This window comes from Bombyx mori, chromosome 17 (assembly GCF_030269925.1).
Source record: "Bombyx mori chromosome 17, ASM3026992v2".
Lineage (NCBI taxonomy): Eukaryota > Metazoa > Arthropoda > Insecta > Lepidoptera > Bombycidae > Bombyx > Bombyx mori.
Window position 1 is genome coordinate 6,775,567 of NC_085123.1, and position 22,182 is coordinate 6,797,748.

Here is a 22,182-nt window from a genome sequence, read left to right on the forward strand (position 1 = left end):
TTGGGAAAAATTTAAATGAAATTACATGAGATGAGATGAGACGAGATAAGACGAGACGAGATGAGATGAAATGAAACAAAATTTCAGTAAATGATGGGACTTTATTGAAGAGTCTTCAATGCACTTTTTAGAAGAGGCTGATAATTTACGTTCAGTTACTTTGTTGGTTTTCCCCACACTTTTGTACTTTCACAAAAAACATACAGTTATAACCATTAGTACATTATCAAAACACACACCGAAACTGCAATAAAAAATAAGTGGCACAAAAATATATTTATTGACTCCAACCAGGAATTGTCCAGTATTGTACGGTAAAATAGTCCTGATCACTAATTACTTGACACAGGAGGTGGTCAAGGGCTGACAGTTGGGAAACTAATCATAAATCGTGCCTACGTAGTTCGAGTTTTGGCGTGAGTCTGAATATCTTGTCGTGTATTGCTTTACTATTATTTTGCTTTACTTATCTATTGTTTGTTTGGAACGTATACTTCTGTGGTTTAGAAAGAGGTAGTAATGTGTCAACAAGCGATTTAAGTTTGTGAAAGTCTAGGAAAACGTCATGAAATCGCTTGATAAGTTCCCAAGTTCCCAAAACATATTGAAAAACTGGAAAAAATATATAAAAATGTAGAAAAGGAATAAATATCATTAAGTAAGAGTAAATTAACCCTCAGGAACAGCCCACTGAGTTTCTCTTCTGACTTTCTTAATGTGTCGTGATTCCAATTCAATGGTAGATTTAGCGAAGAACTGTCCTTACTAGGGCCAGTGTTAGCCATTATCTCAGGTTGAGCCCCGTTAGTTCACGCAAAAGTGGGAATAGCCCTTTGTCAAATTATCTAATAATGAATTGGATTACTACTATTAACAATCGCCGATACGGGTAACGAGCCTACGGACCACCTGGTGCTAAGTTTCCTATACGATACGATGAGTTAAATAAGTATCATTAGAAAAATTGGTGCCTATAGGATTTGAGAACGGGTGGCATGGCCCCAGGCCTAATAAAAGCAAGCATGAGTTACTCAATGTTAAAAATCATTGAACTTCACAAATCATTAAGCCAGCCATTTTTACATCTTCATTAACTTACACTAACATAGTTTGTTATTCAATTTTTAGTTATTAATTTTGATACAATCCGAGTATTCCGACAATTTTTTTCAAATTTTAATTGTAATGATTCTGAATTTGACATAATCGTTCAAGGAAAGAAAGAGATAAATTTTGTTGTAGCTGAATGCTAAACATATCAATTTAAAAATGTACCATGACATGGAGCATGGCAACTTGTCTGAAACTCGCAAAATATGGCGTAGTGGTGTCGAGTAAACTTACGTTTTGTATGTGATTATTTTAGTTTATGACGCAAATCGAATAAGATTGTAGTAGTTTAATCGGTTAAGTTTTATGCTAAGTTAAATTTAAGGCATATGATTGCAGTTGTGGTCGTAAACTTGAAGTTAATTTTTTTTCTTTGTGTTTTCCAACATATGTTGGACTACTTTTGTATTCTTAAAAAAACTGTAAATCGATGCTATACAGAATGAGTTTAAGCAGAAAGTTTGAAAGTCTAGGTTCTGGTAGCACTAAAGGAGCGAGAAGCCATTCAGCTCATGGCATTTCCAGAGGTATATCTAGTCCTTCCATGAAAATACCATTACCACCTCGATTATGGATAACAGGTAATTAGTGTCATAATAAAATTGAAAATGCCACAATTTTGTTGCTGATCAATTACATTCCTCGTTTCTTACTAAAATATTCGTGGCTCATTAAATGATAACAATGTTAGTGTTGTGAATTGCTATTAATATAATGAAATATTAGAAAAAATTGGAATATTAATTTGTTATAAACTTTTGTTAGATATAGAAGACGACTCATCAGATGATTTTGATAGTTGTTCGAGAGAAGATGGAGTCTTTACAGCTGAAAGAGCTAGAGTGCGGTCACGCCACAGGGTTCATAAACAAAGATCAGCTAGTGTGCCTATTGGAATATTTTGGGATATTGAGAATTGTCAAGTAAGTTAATTATTGCAATGTTAATAGTTACAGTAATCTGATTATATTAAATATTTTTATCAATATATATCTGGTTAAATTAAAATATATATGAATACTAAGAATATGCTTCTTATTATGCTTCTTATAATATATTCAAACTTTGATTTAAACATAGATTCGACGACGACGACGAGATAGACATAGATAGACATAGCTCACAGCCCACCTGGTGTTAAGTGGTTACTGGAGTCCATAGACATCTACAACGTAAATGCGCCACCCACCTTGAGATATAAGTTCTAAAATCTCAGTATAGTTACAACAGCTGCCCTATCCTTCAAACCGAAACGGATTACTGCTTCACGGCAGAAATAGGCAGGGCGGTGGTACCTACCCGCGCGGACTCACCAGGTCCTACCACCAGTAACATCAATGGTATGTTGTGAAAGACCATATCAAGTGATCTGTGCAATCTAAGATGAAACTTAGTTGTTCATTCAATAGTGAATTTATCAAACCATACTATCAAAGGAAAGCCACTCTTATATGGATTCTGCTTGATCTAATAAGAAAGTTTTAATTATTGTTACTGATTATTTCTGTTTATATAAATTTTATTTGGTTTTTAATGTATAACACTTGAGTAATAAAATTAAATGTAATTATCAGATTAATAGCTGCTAGCTATTTTTGTTTTATCATTTTAATTTTTTAATCAATATTACTGGTTTGATTAAAGGTCAACAGTTTATTGTGTTTACTTTGAGCATACATTGTTTGCAATCTGACTGTAGTTAAACTTTGATCTTTGTTATGAAAGAAACTAAAGGTGGATTGAAATTTCATATCAGATATTTTTAGCAGTACTAAAATGTAAACATTAAACAAAATTTATTACAGTTAAATAATATATTATGAATACTGCCTATTGACATGGGGCAAGAGAGAGAAGACTATATTATTAAATAAGGGTGCTCTCTAAAATTCCTTGACTCTTCCTAAAATCTATATATTAATACGTGAAGCAAAAACTTTGTATCCCTTTTTACGAAAATTGCGCAGACAGAGGAGTATGAAATTTTCCACGCTTATAGAGAATATAGAGAAGAAGTGCACAATGCTAATATTTTTTTTAAATGATGCATAAAAGATATGTTAAATCAATAAAGAAAAACTTACACTACATACCATGTATTTGACGCACACATGCATGCATACTATTTATTGTCAAACTTTTGTTCTTGGCGTCTTGTCAAATTGAGAATAGATTAAATATTGTTTGCCTTTGTTAATATTTTTTATAGTGTAGTTTTGGAGAAATTTGTGATTATAGAAGTGTAAAATACAATCATAATAGTGTACAAAATTACAATTCCAATTATTTATAGTCGAATTTCGACTACTGCGGGGCCTCTAATCTTTATGAATTCATAAATTGTGAGAATGTCATGCAGAAATGAAACCTTCTAATTGTATTTTTAATTAGAGTAAATGCAAATAAATATTATTGGACATATCTGTCAATATTGTTATAGGTACCCCGTGGGTGCTCTGCAATAGATGTTGTAGCAGCAATCCGTGCCAAATTTCTAGCAGGGAGGAGAGAGGCTGATTTTGTGGTAGTATGTGATGTACGTAAGGAGTCTGCATTTAGATTGCAGGAGTTAAACGATGCGCAAGTAAGTAAAGTATTCTAGTCATTACTTTGGGTCTAATCTATTAGTGTCCTCTTCTCAATCATGTCACTCTTGACAGAGTGGTCGTGATAGTGTTGGAGGGGGCAGACTTGATGCATATCACATTGTCTCACCATCTTTTCCTGCACGAGGCCATTTTACTGAACTCATTTAGGAGACCTCCAACTGTAGTTACTCTACACTGTTTTAGTGGAAACAACAATTACTAAACCAAATTATCATTTAAAATATCATTATGTGTTAAGTTATGCTATTTTAATGTCAAAAATATGATTAAAAACCATAGTAAAAAAATTTTAATCCTTACAATATTCATGGTAAGGAACATGTTATATTTAATAATGTTAAAAAACATACTAGATAAGTACAAAAAGTAAGTTTAAAATTTTTATAGAAAAAAAGTTGTTATATCGCCTGCTAAGAATGTCACTGCCTTATCTTTTCCCATAGGCGTCGTAAAACGTTTTTTGAGCATGCATAATATCTGTGTACTGCACTCCCCAATAGGCATTTACTGGCGGTGGGCCTGTTGGAGGCCCGCACATTCCATATAGAAGGGTGGGACAACCTATATACAATATAACCTTGACCTCATGTCTCAAAGTTAGTGAAGTTACCATTTGATGTTCATGAGCTTCGTGATAACTAGTTTATATCGTTAGCCATATTCTTGTCTAAACATTACCTCCTGTCCCTTCCCTTTTTTTTAGCTTTGTTTTAGCCCCGTTTAGCCCTTCAATTTATCCACCATTTATTCATCACTTTCAATTCATGAAATCATTAAGCATTGTGCTAGCTGATTAAAAAATATGCCAATTACAATATACATATATACATAGTACCTTAAGGTAACAAATAATGGTATGTTGTGAAAGATTCATTAATATCAAAACAAATCAATTTTAAACAGGTAAGCCTGATTCACGTTTGCGGTACTCAGAAGAATGCAGCTGACGAGAAACTAAGGCAATGTATGCGTCGATTCGGAGAACTACACACCGCTCCGGCGTCGCTATTGTTGATCTCAGGGGATATCAATTTCGCAGCTGACTTGTCAGATTTTAGACATAGGTACTTATGTGTTATCGCCGCTTGAGAAATACGAAACGCTTACGTTCGCTAAGTTATTCCTTGAAAATGAAAGACATACGATAAGCTTTTTCTGCATAAATGTAATGTAATACTATCCAGAACATTCTATCAAGTACATCAAGTAAATCAGTTTAATATAAATATAACTTCAACTTTTATAATTCAATTCTGAAATGTTTGCTTTTAAGATGCATTGATTGGCTTGTTAACCTCTTGAGTATTTAATATTTATTATAGTATTTATTTATCAGGAAAAATATGGAAGTAATATTGGTGCATAAACAGAACACATCGATGGCTTTAATAACGTGTGCAACTGCACATTATTGCTTTAATGATCTGACCGTCAACCTGCCCCGAAATCCAAAGGTATAAGAATACATATTAAATCTATCATGAACTTATCATGAATAGGATATCAAATGGCTTTAAACACAGGATATTACAGAAAAAAAAAAGAAAAAATATCTGTCATAGAAATGTTTCTACTAAAAACCTTTATTTTATTTATAATGTGAACTTCTAAATTATGGTAGAATAATACGTTAGCTTTTTCTTTCGTTTTTGTAACTTTATTTTTTTATTGACTTTAAGACTGATAATTGTCCAATATCATAAATTTTTTTATTCCATTTTTAAATTGAATGTAGTATGATGTATATTAGTAGTATATATGTATAATTTGTATATATTTATAAAACAGATGTTAAGTTTTTCGAACGACGACGAAGAGGAACCGACATGTGTGATGCATGTATCGAATCTTCCGATGGACCAAACTCCTGAGAGGGTGTCCCGAAGACTGCGAAGGCTGGCCGATAATTGTGGAGGAAAAGTTCTACGGGTTATGGCGACCACGGCAATGTTACGTTTCCCAACACCGGACCATGCCTCGAGGTGAGAAGTCGATAATCGAAGTTTAATAATACATTAGTCATTAGAATTTTGTAGTTGGACAATCAATTATTCCACATATGCCTGCATTTCTTCTTATTTTACCCTACTTAATCGTCGGTAGCCTAAGGAGCTATTTCAACTACGCGTATACTTGTAGGTGAAGTCACGGGTTCAACCTGATAGAACTTGCTAACCCTGATTTACTGGTGGTAGGACCTCATGTGAGTCCGCACGGGTAGGTACCACCACCCTGCCTATTTCTGCCGTGAAGCAGTAATGCGTTTCGGCTTGAAGGGCGGGGCAGCCGTTGTAACTATACTGTGACCTTAGAACTTATATCTCAAGGTGGGTGGCGCATTTACGTTATAAATGTCTATGGGCTCCAGTAACCACTTAACACCAGGTGGGTTGTGAGTTCGTCCACCTACCTAAGCAATAAATAAAAACCCTAGCCCTAGCAAGAGCTGTGCTTCGCCGAATCTACCACCGGAATGGAATCGCGACCCACTGAGAGAACCCGGTGAGAAACTCGGTGGGTTGTGTCTATGGACTAGTTCGCACGTCGAAGCACATGTACAATATAATAACTAAAGCTTAACATAAATAAAAATTACATTTATTAACAGTCTGGCTTTGTTATTATTTCACTTAACGACAAAAACAAGTCCGCTGTCTAAAAAATAATTGAAATTGTATCTTCTGTATTATTCGATTCAAACTTCGAAAAATAGACTGAAAATACTATGATACATGTTAGTCTTTGCAAACTCTATCTATAATTATACTTAACTCAAAGAGCTAGTAACTCTAATGCCAAGATTAATGTTCAAAGCCCTTCGTTGCACAGAATTGACACTTAATTACAATTTATTATCACTTCGTTTAAACGTTTAGTAAACATTATTCAATACACGCTGTTGAGAACGAACTGAATCTGAATTTTATGTACTTTTCTGAATTTGAATGTTTGAATGAAAATGCAGGCCCATCAATTATGTATTCAGTACCTAAAACTATTATTCACGGCCTCCATAAATAAGTAAACGAAGCGAAATTATTTGTAAAACGGTTTTGTGTTTGTGTTTTAATTAGTATTTTTATTTATTTATATTAATTAGTTAATTAAGCATAATAGATACCATATCGTGTATGCTTCCTTAAAGGTCGAAATGAGATCGAATTCTGAATTGCGCTGTATAGCGGCGCCCCTGATAGTTAAACTTAAAAATATAAATTAATCATAGCAAGCGGCTGCAATAGGTGACATGAGCACCTGTCGAGTACCTCTCGGGGTTCGGGTCAAGTAAGGACATACGAAAACATAGAATTAGTATACTATTAAAAAAATAAATCTGTATAAAACTATACAAAAATCAGTCGTTACACCATAACGTTTTATGTAAAATACAAAAATTAACATATTTAATAAATATAATCGAGATGACAATGAAAACGATTGCATTGTTAGCTCTTGGCGTAGACTACACAGCTGATTCATTGAAATTGGACTTCACATTTGAATTTAAATGAGTCTACCCTCGTTTTGTACATATCACAAATCAGCTGAGCGGCAGTTATGCGCGGTCAAACGTTCATTACATCCCACGTCATAATCGAGAAAAGTGGCACGCGTTTTTTAGGTTACGTTACAGAGTAAAACGGTTCTCATCCGGATTATTGTGGAATCTTCATTAAATTAATGTTTTGCTAAACGAATGTAACATGCTATTATCCGGGTAAGTCACAGTACAAGTCATTGGCTAAATTTGATTTCTAGTGAAGTACCCAATGTAATTATTAGAGGCTTCGAGATCTGTATTCCAAACGTACTTATAGATAAAATGTAATTAGTATAAGAACAAAAAAATACCTAGGTCTTTTTACCTTAGGGTAAATTGTTCATTAATTTTGTTAGTCTCAATGGCGGTATCGTTAAATTTTGCTACTGAATATTTAATTTAAATTATACTTTTGATCACTTGGAAAAGTTTATAATTGAACAGTTTTAGTGATTGGTCGTTCTTATCGAAATCTTTTTTTTTGTACGTTGCTTGTTCAATGATTTAATGCGATAATCTCCGTTAGTCATGGCCTCTGATGTTTTTTTTTGTTTTTTTTGGCTACAATTAATTTCATGGGTGCCGATCGCGTTTCAATTCGTTAGTTTTACGGTTTGCCTTCGGAAATTGCGTGGATGTTTCTCGAATGAAATGAAAAGTAAAATTAATTTAATGCGATTATCTTAATCAACAACAGCTGACTTTTGTTGTCTACCTTCGGATGATAATATTGAATCAATTTCACTAAAGACCAAGATATCGATTTGTTCTATTGTTTTTAATTATAAATACGCAAGTGTTTTGAAAGTATTCGATATGAAACTACATTTTTGTTAAAAATGTAAATGTAGAAATTTGTGTATTGCTATCTGCAGAGCCTTGAAGCGTATGGACGGTGAGGATGTTTTCGGTCGGAAAATAAGCACACGCTATGCACGTACCACGATACAGCCGACGTATTCCAGTGATGAAGGTTACAGTACCGCGCCCGCTGCTCTTCCCATGCCACGGGCTGCGTTTGTACCACCGGCCCACCAGGTAACCCAACATGAACAACGAGATACTGTTTACAAATAATTTCCCAGTTTTAGCAATGCTATTAGAATGAGCTTTTATAATTGAATGTGTAATTTCGAAAAGGGCAAATCTCTGAAAATGTAAAATGTTCAGGAAATGAAAAAAACTGATTAATTTCTAAAGCACTGTAAAATTTAAAATACATATTAACTTTTGAGATATATTTTAGTGTTAATTAGCAATTGAAAATTACTGGAATTATTATAAAATGAGTGTAGGTAGGCCTCAAAACTACTAGTATATGAAAAAACCTATTTAACAAAATATGCGGCATGTGCCCTTTTCGAAATTGCATATTTAATGAAGTGAAATATTTTTATTTACGATTTAATGGTGTTCGATGGGAATAAATAAATTCTTGCTCCAATAGTCATAAGAAAACATTGGCTACGTTTTTATTAACACGTTCGACTGCCGTGTAGGCCACCGGTGCCCTACGCGGCGCACTGAAGTAATTATGTCGATTTCTGTTACTAAACGCGCCTGGATTGTCTAACTTTACGGTAGGCAGCGGCTTGGCTCTGCTCCAGGCATTGCTGAAGTCCATGGGCGACGGTAACCACTAATCATTAGATGGGCCGTATACTCGTCTGCCTACAAGGGCAATAAAAAAAACTGCCTTCTTTTGTTTGTTATCAAAGTATGTTTTAAACTTTTAGTCATGCTTCATTATCTTCGGATTTGTCTTTCACAGAGTCTACTAGATATTCCGGCGCCTTAGTAAGGAGATCGAAGAGAGAAATCGACATAATTATTTCAGTGAGCCATGTAGGACACCGGTGATCGGAGGACAACGAAACTGCTATTAGACTGATAAAATTATATGAGTGCTCACATCAACGTCGAGTTCTATTGCAACATATTCCTCTTTTTTTAAATTGTTCTTAGTCTTAGTTCAGGCTGTTTGCTTCTAGTCGAGGCTGCTCGACCCGAGCTTGCCTCCAGTGGATACCCCGCTTTATGATAAAAAATTATCGATAGCCGTTTGTTGTGGCTGAGCCAAATATTTATGTTGTGTCACTTGTTGAGTTTGTCGGCCCAGGTGAGCGTGTCTGCTCAGGAGGCGAGCACGTGTGTGGCCCGCGAGTGGGCGCTGGCCTTAGAGCAGTTGCCGACTCCCACGCCGCCCCCGCTCGAGTTCTGCCCGCCTCCAGCGCCCAAGCCGCGCAAAATAAGGGGCACCCATGGTCAGTATATTCCCACCCGGCCTTATTGCGCTCTAAATCAGATTGTTGACTTGTAGGAGCGGTAGTACTTAAGCTTTACTGGTGGTAGGACCTCTTATGAGATGTGCATGGCTATGGCCTTCAGTAACCACTTAATACCAGGTGGGCTGTGAGCTCGTCCACCCACCTAAACAATAAATTTAAAAAAAAAGCTGCTTCAAGTCACTAAATTGTCTAGGCACTGACCCAAAGGATAGGTAACGCAGTCAGAATGAATATTGTTTTGTCGTTTACTTAACGTATATTGTATATAAGATAAGATTTAGGTACAACATAGTTAGAATACACTTCAGTAACTCAGTATAAAGATAGATGGAGGATACCAGATTCCATAGACATCTACAACGTCTGCCCCATCTTTCAAAGCGAAACGTATTACTTGCTTCACGGCAGAAATAGGTAGGGCGGTGGTACCTAACCGTGCGGACTCACATGAGGTCCTACCACCAGTAATTACGCAAATTTTATTTAAATTTTTAATTTTGCGGGTTTGATTTTTATTACACGATGTTATTCCTTCACCGTGGAAGTCAATCGTGAACATTTGTTGAGTACGTATTTCATTAGAAAAATTGGTACCCGCCTGGGGTTCGAACACCGGTGCATTCGTGTTCCGGACGTCTTATCCTTTGGGCCACGACGGTCACAGCACTACCGCATTCCTCAGGATGGACATGAACTCGCGCGCCTACAGTATTTTTTTTTTTCCCGATAGGCTCTGTTAATCTAGACCGATCGGGTTGTTCGTCGAGTAACAGCGGTGACGACAGCCGTAACCGGGACCACAGTCAAAGCCGGGCTGTCTCGCCCTGGAACTCGTCCGCCAGCTTCAGCGAGCACAGCGAAGGAGAACTGGAGCTCACTGAACTCACCGTCACTAACTTGCCGCCATACGAGCCGACCATTTTACAAGTCAGTACAAAAAAATAGTATAATTTTGGCAACACTTTTCACGATTTAATTGATTTTTTTTTATTGCATAGATGGGTGGACGAGCTCACAGCCCACCTGATGTTAAGTGGGTACTGGAGCCCATAGACATCTACAACGTAAATGCGCCACCCACCTTGAGATATAAGTTCTAAGGTCTTAAGTATAGTTACGATTATTAAATATGAAACGACATGATTTCGTCCATATCTTCTTCCTCTTTATTTTTTGGCTCCGGCACGGTTTGTGCATTACCCAGTGTCGAGTAATACTATTTTTATAATTCGTCGTTTTAATTATTTACAGTTTATGAATAATAAAAAACGAAGGAAACTAATCGCGACATAACATAAATCAATAAAAACGAATTAAGTTTACAAATGAGATGATATGTGATGAAATATAATCTCAGTAAAATGGTGGTCATTTATTGAGACTTTTTCAGTGGACTTTTTGGAGGATCCCGAGAAGTTACGTCCAGCGGCTTTGTTTCATTTTCCTATAATTGTGCACTTTTAAAGATTCTAAATACTTCATAAACTACCGTTACCTATTACACATTGAAACCTGAAGAAACACTAAATAGATAAAATAAAACAAATCACGCAACTTTACTCCTCGCGTTCCCGCCAAAGTCTTCGTTCATGTCAAAAATATGATTTTAAATCAATTGGTCGAATTTTGAATTTATGGTCTGAATATAATATTAATAATATTAGACTGAAATGAAATAGTAGAGCAATTAGCAATTATCAAACATGGTACTTTTGTCACAATTACCACTAAGATAATGTGTTCGATCCTTAAAAACAAAAATTGAAATTTGTATGTTGTACCATTTCAATGTTATTGTTTTTGGGCAAAAATTCCCAAAGTTTATAAACGTATATAGTTATGATACTCATTTTACCCATTTAAAATTAATGAAAAGGAGACCATATGCAGAATAATGTGTGTTAGCTGTCATGTACTTAGTTTGATGCTTGCGTTTGCTGAGAAATACATAAAACTATTGCATGTACAGTAAAGCTATGTAGTTTATTTCGCCTTTCTTCAATGAAGCTTCTTCAGGACAGGTTGTATGTAATATGAACATTTTGGTTTAAAAATATGACGGTAAATCAAATCGTTAAAGTATATATTTTTTTTAGTTATGCATAGTTATATTATGCTCGCTGACGTAAAATTCTCAGATAAATATTTAAAAATAACGAAAACATGAATAAATGCTCTAGCAAATTTACTATCGTTTTAAATAATGCATTTTGTTTATTCTTTTGCGAACTGCAGCTCGTACCGCATGCCAATCTGCATTCCCCGGTTAGTAAATACCCGAAATAAATTATACACTTTCTAGTTTTTTTTTTGCACTCGCCCAGATGCTCTTTCGAGAATCCGTCTCTTGATTTTTATTTTAAACGCAGGCTATTTAAATTCGCTGACAATCTCGGGCTACAAGATAAACTAAACTTCTTAAAGCTGAGTTACATGATGATAATTTTTCAAATATAAGACATTATTGAAAAGGCCACCGACGCTTTCTAATTTAAGAAACGTAGGGCTGTTACGCCGTTTTATCACAGGGTGAACATTTCAAAGTGTACTAATGCGATGTTCTCGCCTGCTTGCATTCTGGAAACTCTTTGCGTAAATCGGTCTCCACATGCACATTGATTCTGTAAAAAATTCTGGTATTAAGTGGTCACTGGAACCCATAGACATCTACAACGTAAATGTGCCACCCACCTTGAGATAAGTTCTAAGGTCTCAGTATAGTTACAACGGCTGCCCCACCCTTCAAACCGAAACGCATTACTGCTTCACGGCAGAAATAGGCAAGGTGGTGGTACCTACCCGTGCGCACTCAGAAGAGGTCCTACCACCAGTCAAAGTTAACCAGTAATCTTTTTCGCAACAGGAAATGTTAACACAGCTGCTGAAGCAGTACGTGCCGGTGGTCCGCGTGTCGGTGTGGTCGGGCGGGGAGGGTCCGCTGGCGACGGTCGTGCTGCGCTCGGAGTGGGACGCGCGGCTCGCGATCGCGCGCGTGCACAAGCGCCGCCTCGACAACCAGTGGACCGGGCGCCGGCTCGAGCTGTCCCTGGGCAGGCCCTCCCCCGCGCCCAACCTAGACGTTCTGCGCGCTCGTCTCCGGGCCATCCTCCTCGACCAAAAGAACCACGCGTTGCCGCTCCTCCGCCTCCGTGACGCGTACGCCAGCCGTCACTGCTGCGCCCTGACCACATCCGATATCGCAAAAGTCAAGGACACGGTCGTCATCCACGAAGGCTTCGGCAGAATGGTTCAGTTGGTCGATTTGACGCCGGTCACCAGCGCCGAAATGGAGGAGGCTCCCTGGAAATGTCACATCCACGCGTCCATGAGTACGGGACAAGAGGACGGAAGTCGCATATTGCAGCCAGTTTACGTGGAGATATCGGCGTTGGCAAAAAACGTTCAAACGTTATTGGAGAATCACGGTGGAATTTTGCCATTGTTGAGTTTCGTCGAATGTTATGAGGCTACATTTCCAGCGTTGCTGTGTGACCCGCGCAGGGGTGTAGCTCTGGAGTTGTTGCTGCGCAGCGCCCCAATGTTTGAAGTCAAAGATATACCGTCGCGTCACCTCACTTGGCGGACCACGACCGTCGAAACTCCCCCAGAAAATACAAATCGCAGTGAGTAAACGGTTGTACCGTTCAATGTTTTCATTGTTCTTGCGTAAATTGAGTAATAATTCGAATTCTCTGAATTTATAATTGAAGTATTATACATTATATTAGCTACTTCTACTTCATCACAGCTACTCATTTCTTGAATGTTTCACTTCGTTAACGAGGATTAATTGGAAAAGAATGCCTGCATGGCGTTAAGTTCGCCTTTGTACAATAAAGAATTTTCATTCATTATAACTACCGAAGCATAAGTATTGAATTACAAATATGTGATGATTTCGCAGGCGAAAGTTCCCGTTCAAGTGGTGATCGAGATCGACCGCGGACAGCGCCGGCGCTGGAGCCGATGCTGGCGTTGTTCGAGCGTGAACTCGTGGATTTACTGCGCAACGCTCCGCGCTGCTCCATCCCGTTCAGCAAGTAAGTAACAAAGCGTATATATATGATATATGATACAGGGTGATACAGAAGTATATAATATGATACAGGGTGTTCCGAAATACAACTGATAATAAAAACGGCTGGTACCGGTGGCCGTTGATGTTTCTCCTCTAGATAAGTAACAGCTTCTACCCAGCTGATGTTTGTTCGAACTCAATGACATTCCAACATCGATTCAAATCGAGGGGTGAAAGGCCTATTTATTTGGTTTAAGTGACATTTCCTGACTGATACGCCAGGGTTTTTCACACGTATGATCTATTACAACGAATTTACAATATAAAGCATTGCATGATTACTAAAAAAGCACTGTTTTAATTTTTACGAAATTAGGCCATTCTGTGATGGTTATAGGAATTACAACTTCTTTTATACAAACAAATGCACAATTACTGTGAACAATTGATGAAATGTAGCGTAATATTTACAATAAATATATTAGTGAATTTGTGTTACATAAATAACTTTTTAAGTAATATAAACAAATATGATAATGCAGTCTGATAATAGATGGTGCCAACAACATGATTTGTATAAACAATTACAATACTTATGCAAATTATTATTGTTAATTATAACATAATTTATTATTAATATTTATGTATATTAATATTTAAATGTGTATTATGACAGTAATTTGTGTTTTTAAACAATAAATTAAACATGTTCTGAATGTTTTCATATCAAAACAGTGTCTAATATATATGAAATATGATAGAATAACAGTTTCATGTTACTAATAACAAATAAATAATGACATACAATAAACTTAACTATAAATCATGTTAATTATTGTCAATAATGGCGGCTTGCGTGATACTGATAGTAGAATTCTTGCAGACTGTTAATTTTGAGAATGTTAAATGAATTGAAAATATTTCATTGCCGTTTTCATGTTAAATGAATTGAAAATATTTCATTGCCGTTTCAGCTTCGAGAATGGAATGAACATTGAAAAATATTAAGATTCACCCAATTTCAGCCCCGTAACCTTGCCTTCGGTGAACCTAGTATAATCCCTTGAAATGAATAACAGTAGCTAGGGAAAAAAATTAAGACTCGGGTGTTCCTTGCACTGATGTTGGTTTTTTTTTATTAATTCGTTCGTAATTAGTGTATATTTTACCTCTCTATGACGATGCAACTGTGAGATTACCTCGTTTGACGACTAATACGAGATGTCTTCCAGTTTTCTACAAATTTTATTTCAATATAGCGAATTCATCGCCAGTGTACAGTGACTTAATTGTGTACTTCAGCTGTTAAAAATATATTTTATTGTCTTATGCATTCAATTAATTGGCAGATCCTTTTGATATAATCGGTTTCTATAATTGAAGACAAACCTCGTTCTTTATTCTTTCTTTTTCTTTATTGTACACACAATTAATACAATACAATAATTGCGAAAAGTTATAAAATGGCAAGCTTAACTAACAATTGAGTTATCTACCAGCTAACCGTCGTTCTACTTTGTACTTATACCTTAAGCCACTAGTTGGGGTCGACACAGTGAATTATTATTTTCCATTCTCCTCTATCAGTCGTCATCTCAACACTCCGTTTTCTTTCTCACACATTCCATCCATGACTTCTTTGGTCGACCTATTCTTTCTCTGCCTTTCACTATGCGACAACTCAAACCCATTTCTTACAGGTACCGGGTGATACACCTGTGCGTCGTATCATAAAAAAAACTAACTAAAAATAAATAAATAATATAAATAACTAAAACCTAACTGAAAACGAAACAAACAATAACAATAATACATATATATGGTTTATTTTTGTATGACAGACTGATCCCGGCTTTTCATCATCATTTCGGAAGGCAGTGCCGCGTCGCCGATTACGGATTCACGAAGTTGCCGGATTTATTAGCAGCTCTCGGCAATACTATAGTTGTACGTATATACATACACAAATATTCTATAATGTTTAACTGTTGTCGAATTTTTGAAGTGAAACTTCTTTAGAATCGTAATTTTAAACTCGATGAAACGAAAAATAAGTTCATAGAAAGTTTTATTTAATACAGCGCCATCTATGAGATTTTTTAATACTAACGTGTGTATGAAACATCTTGTAGTGAGTTTTAATTTAGGATTATGCGTGAAGTTAAAATATCAATTCACAGAGGGCGCTACCTCATACTATAAAATATGATTTACAATTATTCACTAATGACAAAATTTTACATATACTTAGACATTTAGGATAGTTGTATTTTAATTTTTGAAGGTTTCACTTCTACCACGTGTGAATTGCACACATCGACGCTTGAAAGGCAAACGACTAAGCGACAATAACTGCTTTGTAGATAAATGATAGGCAATTACCATATTCGATGCGCAAAAAAAATATATTTCTAGGTCTATTAAAATTATTTCAATCCTACCGCTAGATTCGTTAAAATATAATTTTTTTCAGGTATTTCAACTTTAAATTAGTCTTAGTGTAAAGTTCACGCATTGTCGCTTAGTCACGTTTGCCTTTCAAGCGTCGTCATGTATTTTTTTTATTTGGTTTTTCATGAACGTAATCCCGCATTAGGTTCTCGGCTCGGGTTCATCGCGCGTCATAACTCTCTCGGCGGCAGCTCAAAGCCGTCGCTGGACGTCGGACTTGGTGAAAATTCTGAAAACTGCCCCCGGTCGTTCGGTTCCGCCTCAAGATATTCCCGGACTGTTCCACACCGCGTTCGGACGGGCCTTCGCGCCGGCTGACTACGGGGTGTGTACGCTGGCGGAACTGATGTGTCGGGTGGGCGCCCACGCTGTCACCACGGCGCTGGACGGGTCGGTGGCCCTGCCGCGGCGGGCTCCCACTCCTGAAGAACGTGCCAGAACCGTGCAGTTTGCTATGCAGGTAAAATATGTACAAGCCATAGTTTTTTTTTATTGCTTTAATGGGTGGACGAGCTCACAGCCCACCTAGTATTAAGTGGTTACTGGAGCCCATAGACATCTACAACGTAAATGCGCCACCCACCTTGAGATATAAGTTCTAAGGTCTCAAGTATAGTATCATCACTCAATAACTAAAACGTGACGTTCCAGGCGGTAGAACTGTTATGCTACACGCCCAACCTCCGCATGGAGTTCTCGCGCCTGGTGCCCGCGTACCACGCGCACTTCGGCCGCCAGCTGCGCGTGGCCCACTACGGGTGCGTCAAGCTCGCCGAGCTGCTGGAGCTGGTGCCGGAGTCGCTGTGCGTGCACGCCGAGCCCGCCGGCGAGAGGACGGTGCGGCTGGCGGCGCGGCTGGCGCGGCCGGTGGTGGCGCAGCGACTCCGCGCCATCACACCCGTCTCGTTTTCCGCCTTCGCCGCCACGTACGCCAGTCATTTTGGAGCCCCACCACAGGTAGGCCGCTCCAGTTTATAGGAAGACAATTTTTGGAAGACATTTATAATTTTTTTTCTTTTTTTTATTGCTTAGATTGGTGGACGAACTCACAGCTTACCTGGTATTAAGTGGTTAATGGAGCCCATAGACATCTACAACGTAAATGCGCCACCCACCTTGAGATATAAGCTCTAAGGTCTCAGTATAGTTACAACAGCTGCCCCACTCTTCAAACCGAAACGCATTGCTGCTTCACGGCAGAAATAGGCAAGGTGGTGGTACCTACCCTACAAAGTAGACCTTTTGGACGTTCGTTGTAGCGGCTTGAGGTTTCCAGGCGGACATGTTGTCGGCGTCGACACTGGAGGGCTTGGTGTACGCGGCGGGCGGGTGCGTGGAGGCGGGCACCGTGGTGGGCCCGGGCGCGGCGCCGCACTGGGCGTCGGGCGCGCTGCTGGCGTGCGCGGCCCTCAGCGCCGATCGCAGCATCGCCCGCGCCTCCACCGAGGAGTACTTCGCGGCCGCGTGTCGCCGCCTGGGCGCTGAGCTCGAGCTGCGACGCCTGGCGCTGGCCGGCGTGCTGGTGGTGGACGAGACCGGCCGGGAGCGCCGCGTGCGGCTGGCGGCTCCGTGGCGCGTCGTCTGGAGGCTCGCTCAGATCATCGCGGACCGCGGTCAGCCCCTCGCTCCGCTCGACATCCTGGTCGACTACACGCGAAAATATGAACCCGTGTTTCCGGCTGCTGATACTGGTTAGTCATTTTGTTTTGGAGATAAACAGTTGCGATTTTGCTACGTGATAAAAAAAATTCACAAATGTTATATTTTATATGGTAGTTGATATATCTATAGTTCCGACGATACCGCAATCGTGCTGCCATCTCCCGGGAATCGTGCTGCGTTTCGTTTAGCTAACAAACTAATGTCCGTCTCCGACAGTTAGATAAATAACCGTGCTCACAATGTCGGTGCAGGGCTCGAAGGCGTCGTGGACTTCATGCGTCAGTACATGGAGATCTTCACGGAGGGCGGCGGGCGGTGGTCGCTGAGCGCGGGCGTGGCGGTGGCGCGCTGCCGGGACGCGCCGCGCGTGCAGGAGGACTACTCCGTGCACGACACGCCACCAGGACAAAAAGTAACTACTGACTTCTTTAACAAAATCAAATCCTCCACGGTGTTTCCCGAGCGCTATGACATGTCCTTATTCAAACGAGGCTTATGGAGAGTATTAAGCGGTAGGCAGCGGCTTGGCTCTGCCCCTGGCATTGCTGAAGTCCATGGGCGACGGTAACCACTCACCATCAGGTGGGCCGTATGCTCGTCTGTCTACAAGGGCAAGTCAAATCAAATCAAAATCAAATAAAAAAAAATTTATTCAACATAAATGAAAGTACATACTTGTTGAACGTCAAAGCAACTACCGCCAATTCACAAAAACTAGCCTCCGTCCTAAGAAGAATTGGCAAGAAATTCAGCGGGCATGACTTTATCTTTTTTTAATATTAGATAGATAGATTTAATATTAGATTAATTCCCCTTTGTCTGTCTCTCTATAGATCCTCGATTCTCCCGTTCACGTCTCAGTCGGGCACGTTTCGATATTAAAACAGATTTCCTTTCGATAGTTTGACAATTGGTTATTGATGAGATAACTGTAGATATAATAATGATAATATAGTACAAATGATAATTTATCATTTGAAATCTCAAAGGACCTACGTATATTATGTGGATCACTTTTAATACTGGATTTAAGATAACCGTATTCGAAGCAAAAATTGTGAAATTAATGTTAACTTAAAACATAACCGGAAATTAACATGAATTTGATAATTTCATGACGTGATGACAGGTATCTGCACAGATATGTATTAATTAGGGTTGCCAGTACCCTAATTTTTATAAGTGGATTATTTAGTGTTTATTATTGTAAGTCAATGAATAGAAATCTATAGTAAAAAGGGAAACTTATAGTTATTTATATCTATAGGCTAATGTTTCACTTCTGCTGTGTATGAATTACATTTTCTTTTTTGGTGTATCAATATGCAATGCAAATGTTTTTGTATTCCTAAGGGTTCCAGGGTATTTGAGTCTCCCAAAACAAATATTTGGTGCTCTCCGCCGGCTAGCGCACTGCCGGCGCCATCGGCGCTGCTTAATCAAGAAAACAAACGTAAGTTATCATCTTCTGTAAAAGCACAGGTATTATTAAAATTATTAGTATTATTAATTATTAGTATTATTAACATAAAGGTTATTTTTTTTTATTTATCAGGTCGCACCCGCCTAGCGGCGCAGTTCGACGCTTCATAAGTCCATTCCCACCTGTGCCACGAATTAAAATGCATTCCTTTTACATTTTATGAACGCGATCGTACGAGTGCCCGTGTTGACCGGAAATTAGCTTTGAAACTCAGGGTCGCAACGAATTTTAACAACTAGACTTAGTAAGTGTCCTATAAAATGTGATGTATGTAACAATAATGTTTTAGATCGTGTATATTTTTGTGTGTTTTATTTAGATTAAGAATAGAGGCATTCGTTAAATGTTATATCCATTACATATTCTATTTACAATGTTCAAACGTTGATATATTATATGAATAAATCTATAAGATATCACAAACTATCAATAGATCAATATTGGACTGTTTGAATACTTGTTTTTATTATAAACTTTTTTTATTTATTGACCACTCATGATATATTTTTTATTTATTTTCCAATATAATTATTTTAAGTCTTAGTCATTCTTGTTACTTGATATTGATTGCATTTCATGTGATAATTGAATGAAATGTAATCAATATTTAGATTTTACCTTTTGACATTTTTATATGCTATTTATTATACATAAATTATAGGTTTAAACAAGCAACGAAGGACTGAAATATGCCTACAATGTTATAATCAAGAAAGGTTTTGTTTCTATTGTTTATTTACCGATATTGATATGTATAATTAAATAATTTGTATTGCAAGTACAAATAAATATAATAATATTCTTCAAACGAAATATGTTAAGGCGCACATATCATTTACAATTTGAGGCTCAAAATTGTATTAGGCATAGGGAATAAGTTTATATGAAAGCATATTATTAAGGAAGTGCTTGTAACATTTTTCGAATGCTAATTTTAAGTACAATAATCATACAATATTGTTGATTTTGTATTTGATGTTTTATCTATCGGATACGTGATCTCGATTCTCTATTGGTGTACGTACGGTTTGGCTTTACTTGTTTTCGATTTAAAATTATATGTGGTTATTAATGTAATGAATGATTTATCGGCTCATGTAAATTTCACTCGAATTGATAATTTTTATAACAAGTTTACATGATTTTACTAAGATGTTGGAAACATTTTAATTTGATGAACGCGGAGTCTTGATGTAAGAAGTACGTGTATATATCTTAACGTACGAGTTAAATGTCAATTTAAATGATTTTAACATATTGTCGTGGGTGTGAGCCCACTTGTCAGAATTAAAATCCAAAGTGCAATGTTTTTACGTTAGTGTAAATAATGAAATGTAATTTGATAAGTATAAAGTTCCACATTAATAGCACACAGCGAATGGGATGTATGATTACAATATGCATTTTGAATTTTGCCAAAGGATAATAAAATATATGTATGATTAAGACATTATTACAAAGCAGAAAATAACAAATCGAAAACGATATTCTAAATTTTTTATAAGTTCTTGTAAAGATGACCAAAAATATGTGTTTACGAGATTGAATCTACATATAAATGTAATCTTGATGTATTAATAAAATGTATTAAAACAACATTAAATTTAAAAACTTCAATTTAAAAATTTAAAAAAATACAATTTTATTGTAATGTTAAAGAAAGATATTATATAATTTATTCGAGAAAATTATATCTTGTACATAATAGTATAGCCATACTTAGATTTTCAATATAAAAAATATTTTTATTATTATATTACGGTACAAATGTTTTTACTTAAGAAACCTGAGTTGGTCAGTCTGAAAATATGTTAAAAAAGACTGACCACTAGCAATATACTGTGTTCTGATAGATTTAACTATGTAAAATGCGCTGTGATGGGCGGTGTACTGTAAGCAAATTAATACTGTGATACATGTGTACCAATTGATGTCATCGAGTGTTACTCTTATAGGAATGAGCTAAATTGAATTTCATTAAATAAAAAAGGAGTCGTAGACGTATGTGTAGCTCTTATATAACGCTTTATTTTAGCAAGAAAGTCTTCTCTACGATTTAGTTGTGATATTAATGTGGAACAAAATTACTAATTCTAAATAGTTATTTGAAGATGCATTTGTTTGAGCTAGCCCTTTGAATAATGTTTATTTTTTGAAAACTTTACGCTTTCATCGAGATCAGTAGTTAATAATAAAAAAAAACATTTAAAAAAAATAGGATTTGATGTTGTCTTAGTAAGGTTTTGATCTCGTTAAAAATGTCCTGTTTTCATTATATGTATGATCTGTGTGGAATCCTACCCTAATTTGTAAGTAACTGCCAGTTCGCATTTTTAATTAATATATTGTGAATGAAATATTGCCAGTAAATAATTATATTATACTGTTGCTATTTTTAAGTTTTTTTTTTGTTTAGTTTTATTTTTCTGACCAATAAAATTGCATAAAATGAAAGTTAGAATAGCGATATTCTTAAAAAAAAAATCCCTGAAATTATAAGTTGATTTCTTTGAGACTGTAAGCTAATATTACAAGTAATTTTTAGCGTGTCGTCTTCTATGTGACCAACGTTTCTTTTTAATGTCTAAGCTTAAGGTAGTATTAGGCACACACTTGTAAGAGATGTACGAAGATTATAGTTTTACGTCTGCATCTTCGTAATTCTGTGATCATTTAATTTTTGTTGTCGTTCCAACTAGTGAATCATTGGATGTATGAAGGTAGATCATTTCTTGTCAGTATTGCATGGAATATGAATGTAGTGTTGGAAAAATAAATATTATTTTTATAGATTGCTTGTGTTATTTTTTTATACCATTAATATTGGAGGTTAAGAAATTTTGTGCACTTGTAATTCATACATTGCAAATACCTTCAAGAACCTGTTGGATTTTTATAACTACTCAATTTTATTGTAAAATGGATGCCCACCCCTGAAATATCATGCACATAGTTCAACAGTGCTGTTCATGGCCTATAAACGACTAGACATATCTAGACACCATAGACCATAGTGGTCC

At 36.9% G+C, this 22,182-nt stretch overlaps 1 protein-coding gene across 1 annotated transcript; it reads left to right on the forward strand.

Moving 5' to 3' along the window:
- The first annotated feature begins 1,288 nt into the window (after window positions 1-1,288).
- LOC101746703 (meiosis regulator and mRNA stability factor 1) lies at window positions 1,289-21,954 on the forward strand. Its single transcript, XM_012690123.4, has 18 exons — window positions 1,289-1,691; window positions 1,876-2,033; window positions 3,551-3,694; window positions 4,623-4,783; window positions 5,056-5,173; window positions 5,508-5,701; window positions 8,136-8,298; window positions 9,380-9,524; window positions 10,279-10,475; window positions 12,412-13,171; window positions 13,453-13,588; window positions 15,408-15,513; window positions 16,163-16,477; window positions 16,669-16,974; window positions 17,294-17,708; window positions 17,931-18,091; window positions 19,033-19,132; window positions 19,235-21,954. Exons 1-18 carry the CDS (start codon window positions 1,541-1,543, stop codon window positions 19,270-19,272), a joined length of 3,768 nt encoding a protein of 1,255 aa, XP_012545577.2. The 5' UTR covers window positions 1,289-1,540; the 3' UTR covers window positions 19,273-21,954.
- Window positions 21,955-22,182: the final 228 nt, after the last annotated feature.